This window comes from Primulina huaijiensis, chromosome 11 (assembly GCF_012295235.1).
Source record: "Primulina huaijiensis isolate GDHJ02 chromosome 11, ASM1229523v2, whole genome shotgun sequence".
Classification (NCBI taxonomy): domain Eukaryota; kingdom Viridiplantae; phylum Streptophyta; class Magnoliopsida; order Lamiales; family Gesneriaceae; genus Primulina; species Primulina huaijiensis.
The window spans coordinates 4,775,310-4,794,727 of record NC_133316.1 but is presented as its reverse complement, the minus strand read 5'-3'; the positions used below and the strand labels follow the sequence as shown (position 1 = coordinate 4,794,727).

General features: G+C 33.7%; 3 protein-coding genes across 5 annotated transcripts; 2 read left to right on the top strand and 1 right to left on the bottom strand.

Annotated features, from left to right (window-relative positions):
- The first annotated feature begins 236 nt into the window (after positions 1-236).
- On the top strand, positions 237-2,538 carry LOC140987320 (floral homeotic protein APETALA 1-like). The gene is made up of 7 exons (XM_073455779.1): positions 237-486; positions 1,349-1,424; positions 1,528-1,583; positions 1,663-1,762; positions 1,850-1,891; positions 1,989-2,303; positions 2,385-2,538. Exons 1-4 carry the CDS (start codon positions 293-295, stop codon positions 1,709-1,711), a joined length of 375 nt encoding a protein of 124 aa, XP_073311880.1. The 5' UTR covers positions 237-292; the 3' UTR covers positions 1,712-1,762; positions 1,850-1,891; positions 1,989-2,303; positions 2,385-2,538.
- A 6,189-nt stretch (positions 2,539-8,727) lies between these two features.
- LOC140987456 (uncharacterized) lies at positions 8,728-11,282 on the bottom strand. 3 transcript variants are annotated; one of them, XM_073455968.1, is made up of 4 exons: positions 11,224-11,282; positions 10,385-10,480; positions 10,250-10,306; positions 8,728-10,105 (listed from the first exon to the last, which is right to left on the bottom strand). In XM_073455968.1, the coding sequence occupies exon 4, from the start codon at positions 10,101-10,103 to the stop codon at positions 8,883-8,885; it is 1,221 nt and encodes a 406-aa protein (XP_073312069.1). In that variant the 5' UTR covers positions 10,104-10,105; positions 10,250-10,306; positions 10,385-10,480; positions 11,224-11,282; the 3' UTR covers positions 8,728-8,882. The 3 variants fall into 3 exon arrangements, with proteins under 3 accessions (XP_073312069.1, XP_073312070.1, XP_073312068.1); XM_073455969.1 differs by lacking the exon at positions 10,385-10,480 and having other exon boundaries at positions 11,224-11,268; XM_073455967.1 differs by lacking the exons at positions 10,385-10,480; positions 11,224-11,282 and having other exon boundaries at positions 10,250-10,384.
- A 625-nt stretch (positions 11,283-11,907) lies between these two features.
- Positions 11,908-16,999, top strand: LOC140987380 (kinesin-like protein KIN-14S). The gene is made up of 12 exons (XM_073455857.1): positions 11,908-12,133; positions 12,894-13,015; positions 13,107-13,206; positions 13,296-13,592; positions 13,693-13,969; positions 14,728-14,889; positions 15,016-15,231; positions 15,326-15,363; positions 15,530-15,693; positions 15,775-15,888; positions 16,029-16,647; positions 16,734-16,999. The coding sequence occupies exons 1-12, from the start codon at positions 12,127-12,129 to the stop codon at positions 16,862-16,864; spliced, it is 2,247 nt and encodes a 748-aa protein (XP_073311958.1). The 5' UTR covers positions 11,908-12,126; the 3' UTR covers positions 16,865-16,999.
- The last annotated feature ends 2,419 nt before the right edge of the window (positions 17,000-19,418 follow it).

Here is a 19,418-nt window from a genome sequence, read left to right as displayed (position 1 = left end):
AAAAAAATTATCGAGGGGCACTTTTGGCATATAATAAAATAAAAAATAAAAAAATTAAATATGTTTTTTAATTATTTAAATAAGAAATATTGAATATGAAAACTCAAAACCACCAATAAAAAAAAGCACTATAAGTACGTCTCCTGTTCAAAGAATTCTACATGCATCCTTTTTTTCCTCGTGTTATCCTTGTTATGATAGAAGAAGCTGGCCACAGAGTGCAAAGAGCCGCCGTTTTGGGATTCTGATAAGTGAATTTTTCTGTGATTTTGGCGAGTTAAAAAAAAAATCAATGGCTCTAGAGAAGATGGATTCCGCAGAGAAAATTACCGAGGGCAAAAGTAGCAGCGGCAACAAAAGTGCGTTCAGCAACAGGCGTGCTTGTTTGATTAAGAAGGCGAGTGAATTAGCTATTCTCTGCGGTTGCGAAGTTGCCATTATCGGATACTCCAACGACGGGAAGTTGTTCGAATATGCTAGTTCCGAGTACGCCCTCTATGCTATCTTCGTTTCTCAGAATTCCTTTTCTGTTGTTTCTTTGGGGATTTATTCATGTGGTTGTTTGTTCATGAGAATTTTCTAGAATTTTTTTGGTGATTTAATCGGAGAAAATCTCCCTTGCATGATATTCTCTTTCCAAAATCATTGGATACACACACACACACGATTTTTGGCTTAGTTAGATGGGATAGGTCGGCCTGATTCCGGTTCTATAAGTGGTTCCGGTTTTGATTTCAGAGGTCAGGCAAACAAAAGAGTACGGATTCATGTGGTAACAAAACTAATTAAAGTTAATTATATAACAATTATACTATAATAATGTTGAATTCGATTTTTATAAACTAAATTATCTACGATACTATAGGAGTACTATAGAATTCAAGATCAAAATTTTCGGTTTCGATTATGATTTCGGTAATGGCCTCTAACTTTTAGGAACGGTACCAAACCGGTTTGTAAGTTCTGAGTTTTGGTTTTGGTTTTTGAGAGAACGGTTTAGGTTGCGGTTCACAGTTCTTTTGGAACTGTGGTTGAGTCTAGCTCGGGGTGGGGTAGGCCTTAAAGAGATTAAAACTGGTTATTTATATAGGGGCATTTTAGAAAGGAAACATAAAACCAGCCATTGTGTTGGATATCTTGTCTTTGAATACACATGGCTGTTGTTTTGTTTTTGTTTTTCGAGTAAATTGTTTGGATTCTGAGAAACCGAAAAATTGCGCTGATGTTCGAAAGACAGGTTGTATAAGAATTCGAAACTGGTCTAGCATGAACTAAGATATGGAATAAAATAGTATCATGCAACACGATAAGCTGATCTGTTGAACGCTTATTCTCTTGATCACTACAGCATGGCGAAAATAATGAAGAGAGTTGAAGAGTGCCAGCGAATTAAAAAAGGTGTTCCGGTGAACCACGATCCAGAGGTACATGTGATGCTTAAAATTTGACATATCTATCTATGGACTTTTAATCCATCCACTTATCCATTATATGTATCGGATTTAATATGGTTGGTTCTCTTAACAGAGGGAGGAGGATGTTCTGAGAGAAGAGATGGAAAAGCTCAAACAAAAGGAGGACCAGTATGTTTTCTCACAAATATGAGATTCTTGTATTTTTCGAAAATCCGTGTTGTGTTGTGTCTTTCCTGTTAATTTGCAGGCATGTGTTGGGGAGGGATCTCAATAGCATGAGTCGCGAAGATTTGTGAGAACTCGAACAACAACTAAACGAAGGGCTATTGTGCATTAAGGATAAGAAGGTTTGTCCTTTAAGTAAGACTGTGGACATAAAACAAAACGTATTACTCTTTGATTCCTAACAATAAAAGACAATGCTACGGTTTCAGGAGGCAATATTGGTTCAAAAACTTCAAAAATCAAGGGATAATGTATGCAGATTAATCTCTTATTTTGTGCATCAGCTGATTTCTCATACGGGTCCTGGTGGAAAAGTGGAAAACATTTGTCCCTTTTTTTTTATTGCAGGAGCTACAATCGATGCAGGAGAATGTGACTTTACGCCAAAAGGCATGTGTAGCTCTCTCATTTTGCGTTACGAAATTCTGCTATTGATGTGATTAATATATCCAAGTACTCTGCACTGGCTTAATTATATGATTCATAGGTTGAAAACCTTGAAAGGCTTTGTGCCCCGATCATCTATGAACAACCACTTCTTATTGAGTACCAGCTGATGGAGCAGAGCAACTTCTCGCTCGGACAAGGCGTTGCCAGTCCCCAACTAGCTTGCGATACTAGCACTGGAGATGCAGACTTAGTGGACACCACCCTGCAATTGGGGTAAGACATTTTCTCCGAATTTTCGGCCTTTTATGTTACTGTCTTCCTACTACCAGTATGTGTTTCTTGCTTTCCGTGTAGACCTTCAACTTCCAAGATTTGTGGAAAAAGGAAAACTCCATGCGAGGGAATAAGAAGCGATGCCGATACTTTTCTTTCGTTATAGGACCAGCCGTGCAATTTACGTAATGTTTGCAAATGCTTTAATTTAAAAAAAAATGATTATGAATTTTTTTTTTAAAGTTGTGCAACTTTATATAAAATAATATCTATAATCACTTTTTTGAATATTTACAAACACTACCTTACTTCTGTGACTTATATATATTTTTTGCTTTGATGAATTTATTAATCAATCAATGTCTTGATTTAGTTACTCTATATTTCTCATCGTATATATGGTTTTTGGGAACATATAAAACACCATATATGATAAGTTTTATGGGCTTGCAGTCTCTCTTTTAAAGATCTCTAATGGATTTCTACATATATTTCTATGATTCAATATCTCTTAAAATTTATTTAATATATTGAAAATAATTGAAAATATATTGAGACCGTATTACAAGAGACTTACTCTTATTTTATTGTTCAATTATTAACTAATTTATATTTCATTAAATTAAGTTTTTCTTTCTTCATATTAAAAATTTTATTTTCATCCAAGTCCAAATAAAAATAGTATCAAGAAAAGAAGAGATTCGAAAGTTGTGTAATCTTTTTAAGTTCTGTCCTCAAGTGATATTCCAAAGTATTAATTTCTGTTATACATCAAACTATGAACCTTGTTGACCAAACTTCTTAGATCATAAAAAAAATTTGATTTCTATAAATTTTTTATATCTAAATAAACAAACCAACCAAAGATTTCTGTAAGATTTCTCTGCTTAAGTTGGGAATTTCATTAACTATTTCTTTTGTAATTTCATGATGTAGTAATAAAATAACAGAACCTATTTCAAAGTAAATTAATTAATGTTAATTAAATAAAAAATAGCCGATGCGCTCAAGGCTGGGTTTTTTTAAAAAATAATATTATTTTAAAAAACATATATTAAAATATAACAAAAATTGAAACGTTACAAAAATATAACAATCCGGAAATTAGATTTCCGGATTCATTAATTTATTTTTTAAAAAAAGTAATAAAAATAAAATAAAGAAGGCAGAACTCACGGATTATGAATCCGTGGCAGACTGCCACGGATTCAAAGTGAGTCGATCCGCCTTCTCCCTTCCCTCTTTAAATCAGTGTGCAACTACTCATTCGCCGAACCGTGAGCTCCTCCTTTTTCTTTGGTTGCAATTCTCTGTGAGTTCATATTATTATTTTTTTTCATTTTGATCTAAAGATCTTTCGATCCGAGCACTCACCGATTTTCAGAAGTTTTGAATGATTCTTTAGCTTGCGTCTCTGGCCATTTTTCTGAATATTAAAAGGTGACGATATTAGTTATGTTTATTAAATTTATTATTGTTAGTTAATTGTAGTTGTTTTAAGTAATAACAATGATTATATTATTAAATGTATAACTATAATTTAAAATTGTTGAATTTTTTAAGTAATAATAATAAATATACTTAATTTAATTACAAATATTTTAATATTAATTGTATTATTGGAATTACTTCTAATATAAATTAGATTATTGAATTACAATTAATAAATGTGTACGTACTAATGTATGAATGTATTTATTGTAATAACTATTATTAATGTATTTATTGTAATTACATGTTTATAATAAATAACTATTACTAAAGTATGTAGTTTATAACAATTAACTATTACTAATAAACCACTTACTAATGTAAACATTTTGTAGCTATTACTATACTTAATAATTACAAGTTATAATCAATAACTATTACATACTAATGTATTGAATAACTAGACATAATTTTATTTAATTGCAGTAAATATATACATAATAATGTATTTATTATAATAACTATTAATAATGTATTTATTGTGTTACAATTTAAATAATAAAAAAACATTACTAATGTATACATTTTATAACAAATAATTATTACTAATAATTAACTATTACTATTGTAAACATTTTATAACTATTACTATACTTAATAATTACATTTTATAAAAAATAACTATTTTGTAACTATTATAATTACATTTTATAATAAATAACTATTACGTACTATTGTATAATTTTTTTAACTATTACTAAACTTGATAATAATTATTACTAATATATTTATTATAATTACTTGTTACTTTTTATGAAATATTATTGATTTTTAAAATAAATTATATAATTTACAGTAATTAGTTTTTTTTACTAAATTGTAATCAACGTATACATTTTATTTTTTCGATGTGAAAGTCGCAAATAAATTACGTTTAATATAAAATATGTAGTTAAATTTTGTTGATATAAAATATAATATTTGTTAATCAATGATTTTTTGTTTGCAAGATGGCTGAAAATACGGAGAATGTGTTGTATTTGCGGGGTAGACGCATATCAAATAATATCAACGCCGAAAACATGGATGCAATAATTCCGCCACGCCGGTCTGACAAATGTCTTTGGAGATTGCTTAATGCTGGGATTCACTTCCGTGTCCGCCTATGTCTTGCACGCATGGGCTTCTATGGTGTCATTCAGTGTGGTCCTATTAAATATTATGATAATCATTTGCTTACGGCCATTGTTGAGAGATGGCGTCGTGAGACACACACATTTCACCTTACCGTAGGCGAGGCAACTATCACCCTACAGGACGTTGCCCTTATTTGGGGGTTGAATATTGATGGCATTCCCATCACTGGTGTAGATACCGCGTACAACAAACATACCTTACAACAGCGGTGCGCTACTTGGTTGGGTTTTACGCCCACAGCTTCTCAGATTAAAGGTGCACATCTTTATCTGACCGCTTTGCTAGACCATTGCCTAAATAATATGATTAATGATCAAAGCACTGAAGAGGACGTGGCACAATATTCCCGTCGTGTTGCATTAATAATCATTGGTGGATGTATGTTTCCGGACTCGGAAGGTGCTGCTGTGAAACTTATGTATCTGCAGTTTCTTGAGGACATAGAATTAGTGAATACGTTTAGCTGGGGTTCTGCTGTGTTGGCATATCTTTATAGAGAGTTGTGCGACACATCAATGAGATTAAAGGTCGATTTGTGTGGCCATGTTCAGATATTGCAGGTATTTTTACATTTCCATAGAGATTATATTTGTTGTACTTAATTTTTCTTATGATTTGACTATTTCTGTTGTATGTTATTGCAGATTTGGGTGTGGTCTAGAATTACTCTTCTTTGCCCTGATAGAGCGCAGCAGGTATCTATTTCAGAAGAGCAGACTGCGGATGTACTTCAGGGTCTACCATTCCCACTATACGGCGCACGATAATAATAAGAAATAATTAATATTTATTATTATTATTTTGTTATTTAGTTTTAATTAAACTATTGTGTACTTTTATAAATTGCAGGTGGAGACGTGGATTCTCTTGGACACACACGGCCCATCATTCGGTCCGTATAATGAGAGATATGCTTGACAGGATGGTAGAAGGGCAGGTAGATATATTAATTAGTTGTTTATAGTTTGAAATGTTTTACAAATTCAGTATGAATTATATATTATCGACTTCATTAACTTTTTTTTTCATTTTATTTGCTTCAGTTTCTATGGACAGTTTATGATATGGAGTCCCCTGAGGTTGGCAGCGTTCTTGATGGACATAGAATTCATCTATGTCAGTCGGCATGCGCATTGATAAATTTTCATATTGTTGAGATGCATAGACCAGAGCGGTGTCTCCGTCAGTTTGGAATGCGTCAGGGTATTCCGCCACTGCTACTAACTTCGACAATTTTCATAAACTGACGCGACAAGGCCGGAACAACTTTGATTGGGCGACATATCACAAAGATTTTGTAGAAATGTGGAATGACAGATATAATTTTGTGATTGGTGGGGATTATGTCATACCTGGTACACCCGCCATCACATTAGACTATGTTCGTTGGTATCATCGCATTTCACAAATAGTGCTCTCGCCGCCAGTGGTACCTTCGAACATCATAGGCTACCATCCTGTTGATGCGAACTACCGACAATTTAACGTAAGACATGTTCAATTTATCTACATATGTGCGTAAATTTAATTTATTGTATTAAATATATGTTACATAACAAATGCATCTATCTTACAGACACGCCTAGCTCATGTGCAATATCCACCGATGTGGAGAGGAAATGAGTTTGAACCCGGACCATCATCTTCGAATATGGCATACACTACTCCGCCAGTGGTTTCAATCTTTCCATCATATGACGCTGGTTACTACACTCCATTTGCTGGTAGTTTTACGCAATTGTTACAAAGTGATTTTCGACCGGGTATGAATGAAAGTCGGCCTACAGTTAACACGTCGTCCATACCATTTGAACAATATTCTGATACAGAAGGGTACGAGGTTGGTGGGAACATTGCCGATACCAGTACATCTGCAGCCCAAACAAGTACACATGGAGAGGACGAACAGATGTTAGGTCGTGGACGTAGAGTAATCAGAAGACCAACGTGTGGCACTGGGGAGCATCGTTACCATCGACATTAAATATTTATTTCCATCCGCACAATTACTTACATCGTATTGTTGTATGTTTCTCAAATTTTGTATTTTAATTACAAGCTGTTGCTGCGACATATATTTTCAACATTCGTATACAATTTGTGTATTATTGACTTTATACGGACAAAGTTATATTTGCTAAATTCAGTCAAATCAGTCAACAAACTACATATTAAAAACATTTTCATAACAATACAACACTGAATTGTCATAACAATACAATACTAACTTTTAAAATCTATGTCACAAACATTAACACACCGAATCGTCATAACAATACAATACTGTGTTGTAAAATATAAGTCACAAACATATGTATTTGACCCCATAATTCGATCTTCTCGCCTTCACCTACCTGCAATGAATACACAATTTTAAAATTTTATGGTTTAATTATAAGGTACATTACGTTATTGTTGATCTTTTACCTCCCACGTTGTCTCTTTCTCGTTGATGGCTGATCCATCTCGTTTCTTATGCGTGTCCTGGATCTCTACCAGCCTGCCTCCTTTGTCGGCGAACACTATTGTGTTGTAATTGGAATGTAGGTTCATCCCAATATTGTTCATCATGAATAGGGTAGAACCTTCCATCGTACGTGTTCACGTATTCGCTCAGTGTGAACCATGGTTGTACAAGCTGTGCGGGATTCAAACCAAACCATTTTGCTGCACATATAACATGTGAACAAGGAATTCCAAATATTGTGCATTTACCACATGTGCATTCACGCGTTGAAATGTTGACTGCTTGTACGTGATGCTGACGACCAGGTCTTCCTCCTGTCGCGACGGATGCTGTTTTATCCCTTTGGTCAAATCTTAACACTCGATGTTCAATTGATTTTTTTGACCACATATCAAATTTAGAGTACGCAAAGTCGGTCCCTGGTTGATCTTTTTGCAGCATCTTATCACTTCGCGCTCGCCGTTGAATGAAATAGTACACGCATCGTTGCAATGTCAGCTCCACTATTGCAGTTATTGGAAGACGTCGAACCCCTTTCAATACACCATTAATACACTCAGACATGTTCGTCGTCACTATCCCTCGTCTCCATCCCCCATCATGAGCCAATGACCATTTTTCTTTTGGAATGTTTGACAAATAGATGTAAGCTGCTGCATTATTTGTTCTAATTGCCTCCATTGTCGCATTAAATTTTGCTACTTGGTTTTGTATCCCTGCTTCCCAACATAAGTCTTTCAAGTGAATTTTTTTGAACTTGCTGTTGAAATTAGAGCATACATGCCTCAAACAAAAACGATGAACACCACGAGGAGGTTTGAAGTCAGGGAGATCTTGCACTGCACTTGTTATACCCGCATGTCTATCAGATATAAGGCACACACCATTACACCCTCTGGTAACATGTCGTGCAACATCACTGAGGAACCAATGCCAGGAATCATAATTCTCTTCATCAACAAGCGCAAATGCTAGCGGCAATACCTGGTTATTGGCATCCAAAGTTACTGCAATGAGTAGTTTGTGCTTATATTTGGTGTACATATGTGTACCGTCTACGCTGATTATGTTGCGACAATGTCGAAAACAATCTACACATGGTCTGAAGGCCCAAAACACAAAGTTCAAAGTTTTAAGTGGATGGTTATACGGTCGAAGATGCTTCCATTCTACAATAGTTCCTGGATTGTACTTCGACAAAGCTCCCATATATTTAGGAAGCAAAGTTACAGAGCTTTCCCATGTGCCGTAGATTACCTCCACCGCGCGTTTTAAACTCTGCCATGCCTTAGCATACGATATATCATACCCATATTTTCCTTTAATACTTTCTCGCACGTATTTAATCTCGTATGCAGGATCACAACGCACGATTCCCAGAAGTGTGCTGGCTATCATGTTTATATCAAGGTTGTGGTGATCTATACCGACTTGGGTAGACATGCATGTGTGATCATCACCATATTTTGTGATCATGAAGTAGCCTAAACTTTTTTTAACGATGCTTGAAGTCCCCACCCACAGTTGCCATCTTCGGACCAGTTCTTGCATTTCACCTTCCAAATTGTCGGAGAACTTTGGACAACGATATATTCACGTCTCAAAACCCGAACAGAAAAATCCTTGACTGAAGCTATTAAATCACCTTTGCTCTTAAAAACCATTTTTACACCGAGCTCTGGCCTTTCAGGATTGTAAAAGTTTGTTCGAGAAGAAGAAGGAATACCAAATGAATCTGGAATTTGTTCGTCGTAGACTTCATTGAAAAATTGGGGAATTTCACGTAGATGTTGCTCTGGTGCAATAGGAATGTTCTCTGTCATCGTTGCTCCAGACATTAACACACGCGGCGATGACCCTTCATTTGCATTCTCAACATGATGATCATCTTCTCCGTCACTTGATGTAGCATAAAAATCATCATCGCTATTCATGACCTGATGCGAACTGTCCCCAAATAAATCATCTTGCTCATCCATGTGTTCTGTAATTGGGGAGGGAATATTTGCCGCCTGAGCAGAACTATCGAAATGTCTGACATTTGTGGTATTTTCTTCAGGAACCCATGAATTTAAATCCAATTGGCCTGTTCTACTAGAACCCCATGCAAAATCAACTCCTGATGGAACCGTGATATGATGATCCCAACCCCCTGAAGTAAAATCCAATTCTCGTGTTCTGTTCATCCCCCATGCATAGTCTTCTTCAGTGTGAGTCGTGATATGATGATCCCAAGGACCAGTGTCGATCCCAGAAGAGGTCTGAGCTGACTGTTCATCGACGTTATACATAGAAGGTCCCGCTTCATTAACACCTATTGTTCCCAAACCTTGCGTTATTACTGGCAGGACTGCATCAAAATCGTAATCACTTACGCTCTGTAACACTGGCGATGAATCAACATACAAGTACATGCAATCCAGTGTCGGCAACTCCAACATAAATTGTAGACTATCATCATCTGTGATATAGACATGCTCTTCAATGTAACGAGACAACGAGCTATAACAATATTTTGTTGACAATTTGATGCAGAATTTTGATGGGTCGATCTCCAGCTTGCGATGCACATGATTCAACAATTGAGAAAATGTAGTAGAGCGAGGGATTTTAATGGGCCTGGTCGCGGGGATACTATATCCAACCCTACCATCTGCAATAATGACATATCCACCTACGTAAAGTAAGGCTCTGACAGTATCCATGCCTGTGACAAATATAAAACAATATTAATATTAAAAAAATATATAACAAAATTATATAAAATAGTCTAATGCAACCGATAAAAATTATAATTACATTAATACAACATAAATAATACATTTAAAATATAAGAAATTATTGAAATTACCTTTTCAAATGTCGCCGTACGAAATTTATAATTAAATGTGCAACCGGAGTTTAATATCTGCAATAAATTACAAACATTCTCAGATATAATATACATAAAACAATTCAATATCGAAAGAAAAAACAGAAATTCAACTTAGACTCGGCGCAATTCTCCCAATTTCTGTTAATCAGCACAATTCTCCCAAATCAAATTCTGAAGTGATGAGACTCGGCGCAAATCTCTAAAATTCTATATTCGACATAAAACTATCAAATCAAATTAGGAATTCAGATAATCACACGACTAACACAATTTATAAAGGGAGGAGAATTACAAATTCTTTATAAATAACAAAAAAAACACGGAGCGAAGAAAAAAGTAGCTGCGCAAGAAGAATGTCGAAAACTTGTGCTGAAGGACTGATGAATTCGTCAAATACTCGGTGCAATTTTATTACATATTTTTCAAAATTGATTTGTATATAAACACACAAATTAATTTGACAATAAAAATTAATACAGTTTACTTATATTAAACTTTTAAATAAGTTATTTGAAAATATATAGTTCGATAAAAAATTTTAATTAGAATTAACAATTTCTTATATTAGCTTTCATTAACAAAAATATATTTATAATATTAAATAAAATATATTAAATTGACCAAAGTTATATATTAACTAAACACTATTTCATATATAAATTTTATAAGTTATTTTTAAAAAACGTTACAAAATATTTTGTAATTTCATTATTATTAAGTACAATAATATTATCTTAACTTTATATTAAGTTATATTAATTATATTAAAAATAAACACTTTGAAATATTTCAAAATTAACAATATCATAATAATTTTTTTTTACTTCCAACTTTTTTCAATATCGCGATTAAATTTTACTTATTCATATAATGTTAGTGAAAAAATTTATAATTATATTAACTTAATATAAATAAGACAAACATAATATTAACAAAATTATTTAAATTACCTTCACAGACGTAATTATACGGAACTTGTTATAATATTAACGGACAGTGCTAATAGCTGAAATAAATGACAAGTATTACCACAAAAATTACACAAAAGAAATTAATTATTCTAAATATATAATAAAAATATTAACAATAAAATTAAACATTACCTCTTTATATATCTTCAAATGAAAAAGATGATAAAATCAACTGAGAATATTAATTGTAGGTCTGACGTAGAAAAGATGGTTTTTGCGTATATGAATTGGATGAATGCGAGAATGGTTACGAGAAAGAAATATTTTCGGTAGAGGAAATTAGGAAAGGAGGAGAGAAGTACATGCCATTTTGAAAGTGAGGATTATTCGTATTTAAAGATGGGAAAATACGTGGTAGACGCGGAGTGGACACGGAATTTTATGAATCCGGTACAGGCTGCCACGGATTCTAAGAATCCGCGGCAGCCTGTTGCGGATTCTTATGAATCAGTTTTTTTTTTAATTTTTTTTTATTAATATGAATCCGTGGCATACTGCCACGGATTCATATGATTTTTTCAATGAATCCGGAAATCTAATTTTCGGATTGTTATATTTTTGTAACTTTTCAATTTTTGTTATATTTTAATATATGTTTTTTAAAATAATAATATTTTAAAAAAACCCCCCTCAAGGCTCCAGCCCTGCCCCGTTGTGAAATCATAGCCGTTGTAAGAAGATCCTTGAATTAGACGGTTCGGATTGATCCAATTTCAAATTTTTGAAAAGAAAAGGCCTACTCAACGTTTCACTGCCATTCTCTTCCACTGTCTCTCTCTCTCTTCCCTCTCCCCCTCACAAAGATTTCAGCTCCGAAATTCGTTTTTCTGCTACATTTGTTCTCGATCTATCAGTGGAAAGAGCGGAGAATTCACTGTTATCATGGATGGTAATCTCTCTCATGATTTTCTTTTGGCTTGTTTTTTGGGATGTTTTGACTTAGTGTTCATGTTTTATTTATTTTTAATTTCGATTTCCTGGTGAATTTTTGGATTTTGAGTATTTTTGGACTTGATGTTCCTATTTTAAACTTCAAAGAGTTAATTTTGATTTGATATTCATATGATCAATTTTCATCGTTCGGTCAGAATTGGGGTTTTCATGTTAATTTTACTTGATGTTTCTATTCTCGATTTCAATTTTTCGAGGGAAATGTTAATTTTTAAACTAAAGTTGCTATAGAGAACTTCTGTTTTTAGTGTTAATTTTTGTCAGATATTAGTATTTTCAGTTTTCATCGTTCATCAGAATCGTCGATTTATAGTGTTAATTTTCACCCGATGTTCCTATTTTTAATTTCAACTGTTAAGCACATCGTGGATTTTTAGTATGAATTGTTACCCGATCTTTCTATTTTCAATTTCGTTTACCCTAGATAAAGCGTTTTCTATTGTTATACTTTCTGCAATTTTTCTATCGTAATTGTTCAGGAGAACCGTCGCTTGTAAATTTTTAGAAATGGTAGAGTTCTCCCAGATGAAATCTATTGGTTGAACGAAAAATCTTGATATTTTTCAATCTTCTGTTGTTCACTTTATTTTCTTGACAAATTAAGAAACATAAGGGAAATGGGGGTAATTTTACTGAAGATCGGGTGGCATAATTATTGTGAACGCTGATTGTCTTGTTCTGCTGGTTTTAATTTGAAGGAAATAGTGATTCGGTGGATATCTGTAGTGGTGCCTCCGAGGACACCCAAGAATTCTGCTCTTATCCGGAGCAGACTCTTCCTATCCTTCAGAAAATCAAAGTTCTCAGCGAGAAAGTAAAGGTATGTGGTTAACTGGCCGAAACATTTTTATTTTAGCAGTTTCACTTTGGCTGCTAGTATTGACTGTAACGTTGCATTGCTTTGCTTTCAGATCATTAGGAATGAGCATGCGCTCCTGTGTAATGAAGTGAAGAGCTTCACAGATCATTCTTTAATTGGTTCCGAAGCTTTCACTGCTCTTCAGAATCTTGGTGTGTCTCCGGTTCTGTATAATCTTAATCTCCTTTGAGATATTTTGACAAGTTTTGATGTATAAATGCTTTATTTTGTCGAATTACAGTCACAGAACATGAACTTCTGAAGAAGAAAAGTTATGAAGAGTATGAACTACTGAAAAAGAAGTATCTACAAGAATCATCAGAAAGAAAGAATCTTTACAATGAAGTCATTGAACTCAAAGGAAATATCAGAGTCTTCTGTAGGTGTAGGCCCCTAAAACAAGAAGAAATTGAAAATGATCTGACTTCAATTATTGATTTTACCTCGTCTAAGGAAACTGAGCTACAAATCATCTGCTCTGATTCTTCTCGAAAGCAGTTCAAGTTGGATCATGTATTCAGACCTGAGGACAACCAAGGTAGATAGAACTGACTTCAAATTGATTTGCGTTACCTTTTCTTTGAGCTCCAACAAACTTCTGTGAATTTTAATTATTAATCCATGAAACTTCAATGCAGAGGCTGTCTTTCTTCAAACTCTGCCAATAGTGACCTCTGTCTTGGATGGTTATAATGCATGCATATTCGCCTATGGACAAACTGGAACAGGTAAGACATATACTATGGAAGGAACACATGAAAATAGGGGAGTGAACTACAGGACTCTGGAGGAACTCTTTAGATTATCAAAAGAAAGGAACTGTATGAAATATGAATTGTTTGTCAGCATGCTAGAGGTTTACAATGAAAAGATCAGGGATCTCCTGGTTGAGAACTCGAATCAACCTACCAAGAAGTAAGGCTCTATCAATCTTTCTTATCTTGTCTTTTCTTTTGAGTCATGAGCATTGTGCCAAGGGAAAGCTAATATTTTAGAGAATTCCCCAGCCTTCCATTAGGAAATTGAGAATATCACTGCGCCTCCAGTTTTTTTTTTTTCTTTGAGCAAATTTCCTCCAGGTTTTAGAAACATATTTCTAATACATTGAACAGTAAACAATTTCATTCAATCAACCAACTATAGAATCATGAATTAGGAGGTATTGCATTGTTTTCCTATTTTAGGCACATGCCAACTTGTTTTTCTCCGTGTCATATCACATATTCTATACACTATGTAGGATGGCAATCAACCAACTATAGAATCAGGCGCATGGCAACATGTTTTTCTCCTGCTCAAAACAAGATTCAAATTTTAGATTTACACGATTCAGGAAATAATTATATATTTCAAAATAGCTACTTAATTGGCCCTTATATCATGGCAGTCTTAACTTTATCGAAATAAAAGATAAGGACATGTGTATAATGATTAAAAATAACCAAACAAAGAGGATAGGTCTATGAGTTTCAATGGCATAATATCTTGCATCACAAAAATAACAGAAGAAGAAGCAAGAAATGAGGATATGTAATTTAAGAAGTGTCACTGTTTCTCAAAGGATTCAAGAATGCTCTGTAAGATACTTGCATGTCAAACTTCAGAGGGAATAAGTTTTTCTTTTATGGCTTTTATGGGGAAGATCCAGAAGAGTTAACACTCTGCAAATGTAGGCTGGAGATCAAACAATCGGCTGAAGGTACTCAGGAGGTCCCTGGACTTGTTGAGGCACAAGTTTTTGGTACAGATGAAGTTTGGGGGCTGCTAGAATTAGGCAGTCGAGAAAGATCTGTTGGATCAACCAATGCTAATGAGCTGAGTAGCCGGTCTCACTGGTAAAATATGATACCATTTTATCTGCATTCGTTTTTTAATATGTTGATCTATCTGATTCAGATCTCAGGAATCCCTTTAGTTGATTTTATTAATATATATTCATATTACATTATATTATCATGCAGTTTGTTACGTGTGACTGTCGTGGGAGAGAATTTAATAAATGGGGAAAGAACGAAAAGTCATTTGTGGCTTGTTGACCTGGCAGGAAGTGAGCGTGTAGGTAAGATTGAAATTGAAGGCGAAAGGCTGAAGGAATCCCAGTTTATAAATAAATCATTGTCTGCACTGGGGGATGTTGTGTCTGCCCTTGCCTCCAGATCATCTCATATTCCATACAGGTGTCCTCTCTATTTTCCTCTATGGTGGTTGGGTTGTGTGGCAGAGTTCTGAAATTCCAAATTATTTTGTAACCATATCTTTCTCGACCTTCAGGAACTCGAAGCTCACTCATATGCTGCAGAGTTCTTTAGGTGAGCAACTTGATTTTATTGACTGATTGAATTAATCGCATTTTTATTTCTGGTATTGCGTTCTTGATTAAATATTCTGCAACAAAGGCCAAGCTGTGTGTTGTTGCTATAGTTTTGTTGTTGCTATAGTTTTTCTATTAACAACATCAATTGGAACTGAATGCAGGAGGAGACTGTAAAACTTTGATGTTTGTTCAAATCAGCCCAATTGTGGCTGATTTAGGAGAAACTCTTTGCTCCTTGAATTTTGCTAGTCGCGTACGAGGAGTGGAGCAAGGACCTGCTCGGAAACAGCCAGATCATGCTGAGCTTTTGAAATACAAGCAGTTGGTATGGAGAAACAAACAATCTAGTTTTCTGGTATATCGATTTACAAGCCCTTCTATCTCCTTATTTGTTTTGCATTAACAGGCAGAAAAGGCTAAACAAGATGAGAAGGAAACAAAGAAGTTGCAGGACTATTTTCAGGCTTTGCAATTAAGGCTTGTTGCTAGAGAACAAATTTACAAAAATCTTCAAGAGAAGGTACATATATGTCCTAGCATGTATAAATTGCTACCCAACATCGACTGGTTGAAGTATGAAAGAAAAATAATTTTTTTTCTTTTAGTTCAATCTATTTCTTGTTGGGCTTGTCACTAAGATTTTCGACATATACTCAACAGGTTCGGGATCTTGAAAATCAATTAGACGTGGAAAGAAAAACTAGAATAAAACAAGAGGCCAGAGCTTTGTCCTCAATTTCAACTAAACCCTCTACTGTATCCACTTCAAACCGAGGACAAAATACAACTGATAAAAAACCACCTTTGCCTCCACCAAAGTTTAGGTTGCCACTTCAAAGAATCTCAAACTTTATGACAAATCCATCCCCCATTCCCTCAAACAAATACAAGGCATCATTTCTACCAGTTGTGGACGAACACAAAGAGAATATGTCATATGACAGGGCTAAGCCAATTTTTAAAGCAAGGCGAGGCTCTGTTGTTGTAAGACCACCACCATCAACAAATCAGCTTCTTCAGCCCAGAAGAAGGGCTTCCGTTGCAACTCTCTGCACTGAATCTAACTCAAACACGACAACTCCACTTCACTATTCGACTATTAGGTCAAGGCCTGATCGTGCTGTGGGGCGACAATCATTTGTGTGGGATCCAAAAAGAGTATGGAAAACATCAAGAGTATCTTCTCCGCTGCCACAATGGAGACAAACGTCAAATGCTGCTACAGAAGCTACTCCTCTTTCCTTTAGAAGTAGTAAGTTTAGAGGAAGTCCCCCATCAGGTCAGTAAACTTTCCCATGAAAGTATATATTTTTCCTACTCTGAAGAGAATGAAAATGCGATTTCATTTCGTTAATACTATGTCAGGTTCACTGATTCCGAAGCATCCTACGGTCGTGGCTCTTCATAAGAAACAGTTGGTTTGGAGTCCACTGAAGTTGAGAAGCATGAAAAACAACCGAAAATCGTTATTGTCATTACCCAAAATCAACAATTAAAATGCATGTATTCTATCATTTCATTTCTTTACTTTAATATAGGAGTTTTCAAGCATGATTCTTGCTAACAGAATCATTGGGGCTTTCCATGTTGTCCTACTGAATGTAAATGACAAAGGTGAAGTTTCAAATGGATTCTTTTTTCAATTTGTTCAAGACAAGTTTTTTACCAAGTCCATCGACAGTCATTATAGTTTCAAGGGATATCTATAAAAGTAATTGACAAACGTGATCCAACAAACTGAGGTTTTTTGTTAAAAAATTGGGTTTTTTTTTATACTAAAAAATTGTATTTTTTTTTTATCTGGTGAAAATATATTTGTCTCAATTTCCCAAAGCTCAGTTACTCACATTATTTGTCCTGAAAAAAAATACAGATAAAATATATATATTTTATCACTAATATATTTTAGAATATGAAAAAATAATGTATACGACAATATGTATGGGGTATAGTTACATGTAATGTTCAAGGATTTGATAAAGTTCCATTTTTCGATCCTTAGACGTAATAATATTCAGTGAATATTTCTAAAAAAAAGTTGAAGATGAGAACAAGTCGCTGTTTTGAAAGAGGTAAAAAAAATATTTTTTAATAAAATTCGAATGAGGTATTTGTTTTTCCTTTTGAAATTATTGAAAGAGGTAATTTATTCATTAAATAATTCAAAATTTTTATAATACTAGTAAGCAATATGTGCGTTGCAATTTGCACGTGGAGACTGGAGAACGTGCTATTTGAAATCATCAAATGGCCTTCTTATTTAGCCAATCTATTAAGTGAAATATGATAACAAAGATTAAATCTAATTTATTTTTTCCTTAAAGAATTATAAATTTGATACACATATTATATATAAATTATTATATATTTGTGAAATGCTTGTAATTTAAATCAATACAATACCACTTCATTAGAAATGAATATTTTATCTTATAATATTATTATTCCCACATCATTTTTCGCATTTCTTGTTTCATATAATCTTTTTATCTTTCAGAATTTTACAAAAGATATCATTAAAATCAATTATAATATATATTTACTTACATGTTAAAAAAATATTATTTATTCATATTATTTTTTAAATCAATTATTTTATTTATAGATATTTTCCATGATATAATTAATAAAAAAGAGCTACTCAAGTGTGACCATGTCTCATATATTTATTTCCAGTTCCATATAAATTTACCTAATTATTTTTGTGAAATTTGTTGAAATTACATAATTTGATATGAACTGGTCTACTTGAATTTTATCTATCAAAGAAAGACAAAGATTGTAAAATCAATAGATTTAAAATTCACTAATCCAAATACAATCTAAGGATTAAAATCCAAAAAACTAAAGACCAAAAAACGTTGGAACAAAACACTTACAATAGAAGGACCACATCTGAAACAACCTCTATGAAGCTTTTATCGGAGTTTAGTCATCATAAACAACAAAGTATAATTCAATCTACATCGAGGATATTACCCTCATGGTGGATCCAATGGATACTATTGTACTAAAAAATTTTTATACCCACATCGTCAATGATAATCACTGCATCTGTCATGCTTGACCTTTAACATCTTAATTACTTCTATTTAAAGAAAATAATAACGATTTATATTTAATGTAGATATGTATAGATTTATTTATTTAGATATTTTTTCAGAAAAGTATTACTATAAATAAGTTTTTATATTTTTCTATTTCTTTAAGGTACAAAGAAATCAAATTATGTTATGATTTAATTTAAAAACTATTATTATTGACTTGATAAATCCTATTGAGCATGAAAAAATTATTAAAGTAGATGTATGTTAGAATTAAAAGAACTTATGTTTTAATCATATACTTGCATCCACTAAGTCAACTATGTTACTTCAGCCAATGACTACAACATTCTTTCATCTGAAAGAAATGCATATTCGTGATAGAAGCCATGAATAACTTTTTTCCTCACTAAAAAAACCAAGAAATTCTCCTTTAAAATTATCTTGTTGTACCATCAGACATTGTGCAGAAAGCTCATGATAACTCGCTCCTCATGGGAAAAAACAAGAAATTATCCTTTAGAATTACATTTTTGTACCATCAAGCATATACATGTACCTATGAATGTGGGTGTCTGTATATTGAAATTTTAATGCATCAAAAGTTTTTCCTCTGTCGTGTAAGGAACGAACAAAGAATTTGTCTATTTCATCGTAAAATATCATATCCCTTAGAGATCAGTCTTACCCTTTCCCTATCGTCGGTCTTGTCCTCAGCAGAGACAGTATTACCCGTTAAGATCTAGTGTCACTCTTTTATGGCCCACTTAGTCAACTAGATCAAGCGACGCAACGTCATCAGCTTGATGTGTGAGAACTTCCCAAGAGGTCACCCATTTCAGTACTACTCTCTTTCATGCATGCTTAACCCAACATTCCCCTCCCCCCTAAGAAGTATAGAAATATGCTTCTTGTGAAAACTTGAACCCTTGACCTCGCTCTGATACCAATTGTAGGCCATAAAATAGTAAAAGAGTGACACCAGATCTTAATGGGTAATACTGTC

Coding starts and splice junctions, on each gene's coding strand:
- LOC140987320 (XM_073455779.1), top strand. CDS start 293: ATGGCTCTAGAGAAGATGGATTCCGCAGAGAAAATTACCGAGGGCAAA. Junction 487..1,348: donor TTCGAATATGCTAGTTCCGA/GTACGCCCTCTA, acceptor TGATCACTACAG/CATGGCGAAAATAATGAAGA. Junction 1,584..1,662: donor CTCAAACAAAAGGAGGACCA/GTATGTTTTCTC, acceptor GTTAATTTGCAG/GCATGTGTTGGGGAGGGATC.
- LOC140987456 (XM_073455968.1), bottom strand. CDS start 10,103: ATGGATACTGTCAGAGCCTTACTTTACGTAGGTGGATATGTCATTATT.
- LOC140987380 (XM_073455857.1), top strand. Junction 13,970..14,727: donor TCGAATCAACCTACCAAGAA/GTAAGGCTCTAT, acceptor CTGCAAATGTAG/GCTGGAGATCAAACAATCGG. Junction 15,694..15,774: donor TTTTGAAATACAAGCAGTTG/GTATGGAGAAAC, acceptor TTGCATTAACAG/GCAGAAAAGGCTAAACAAGA.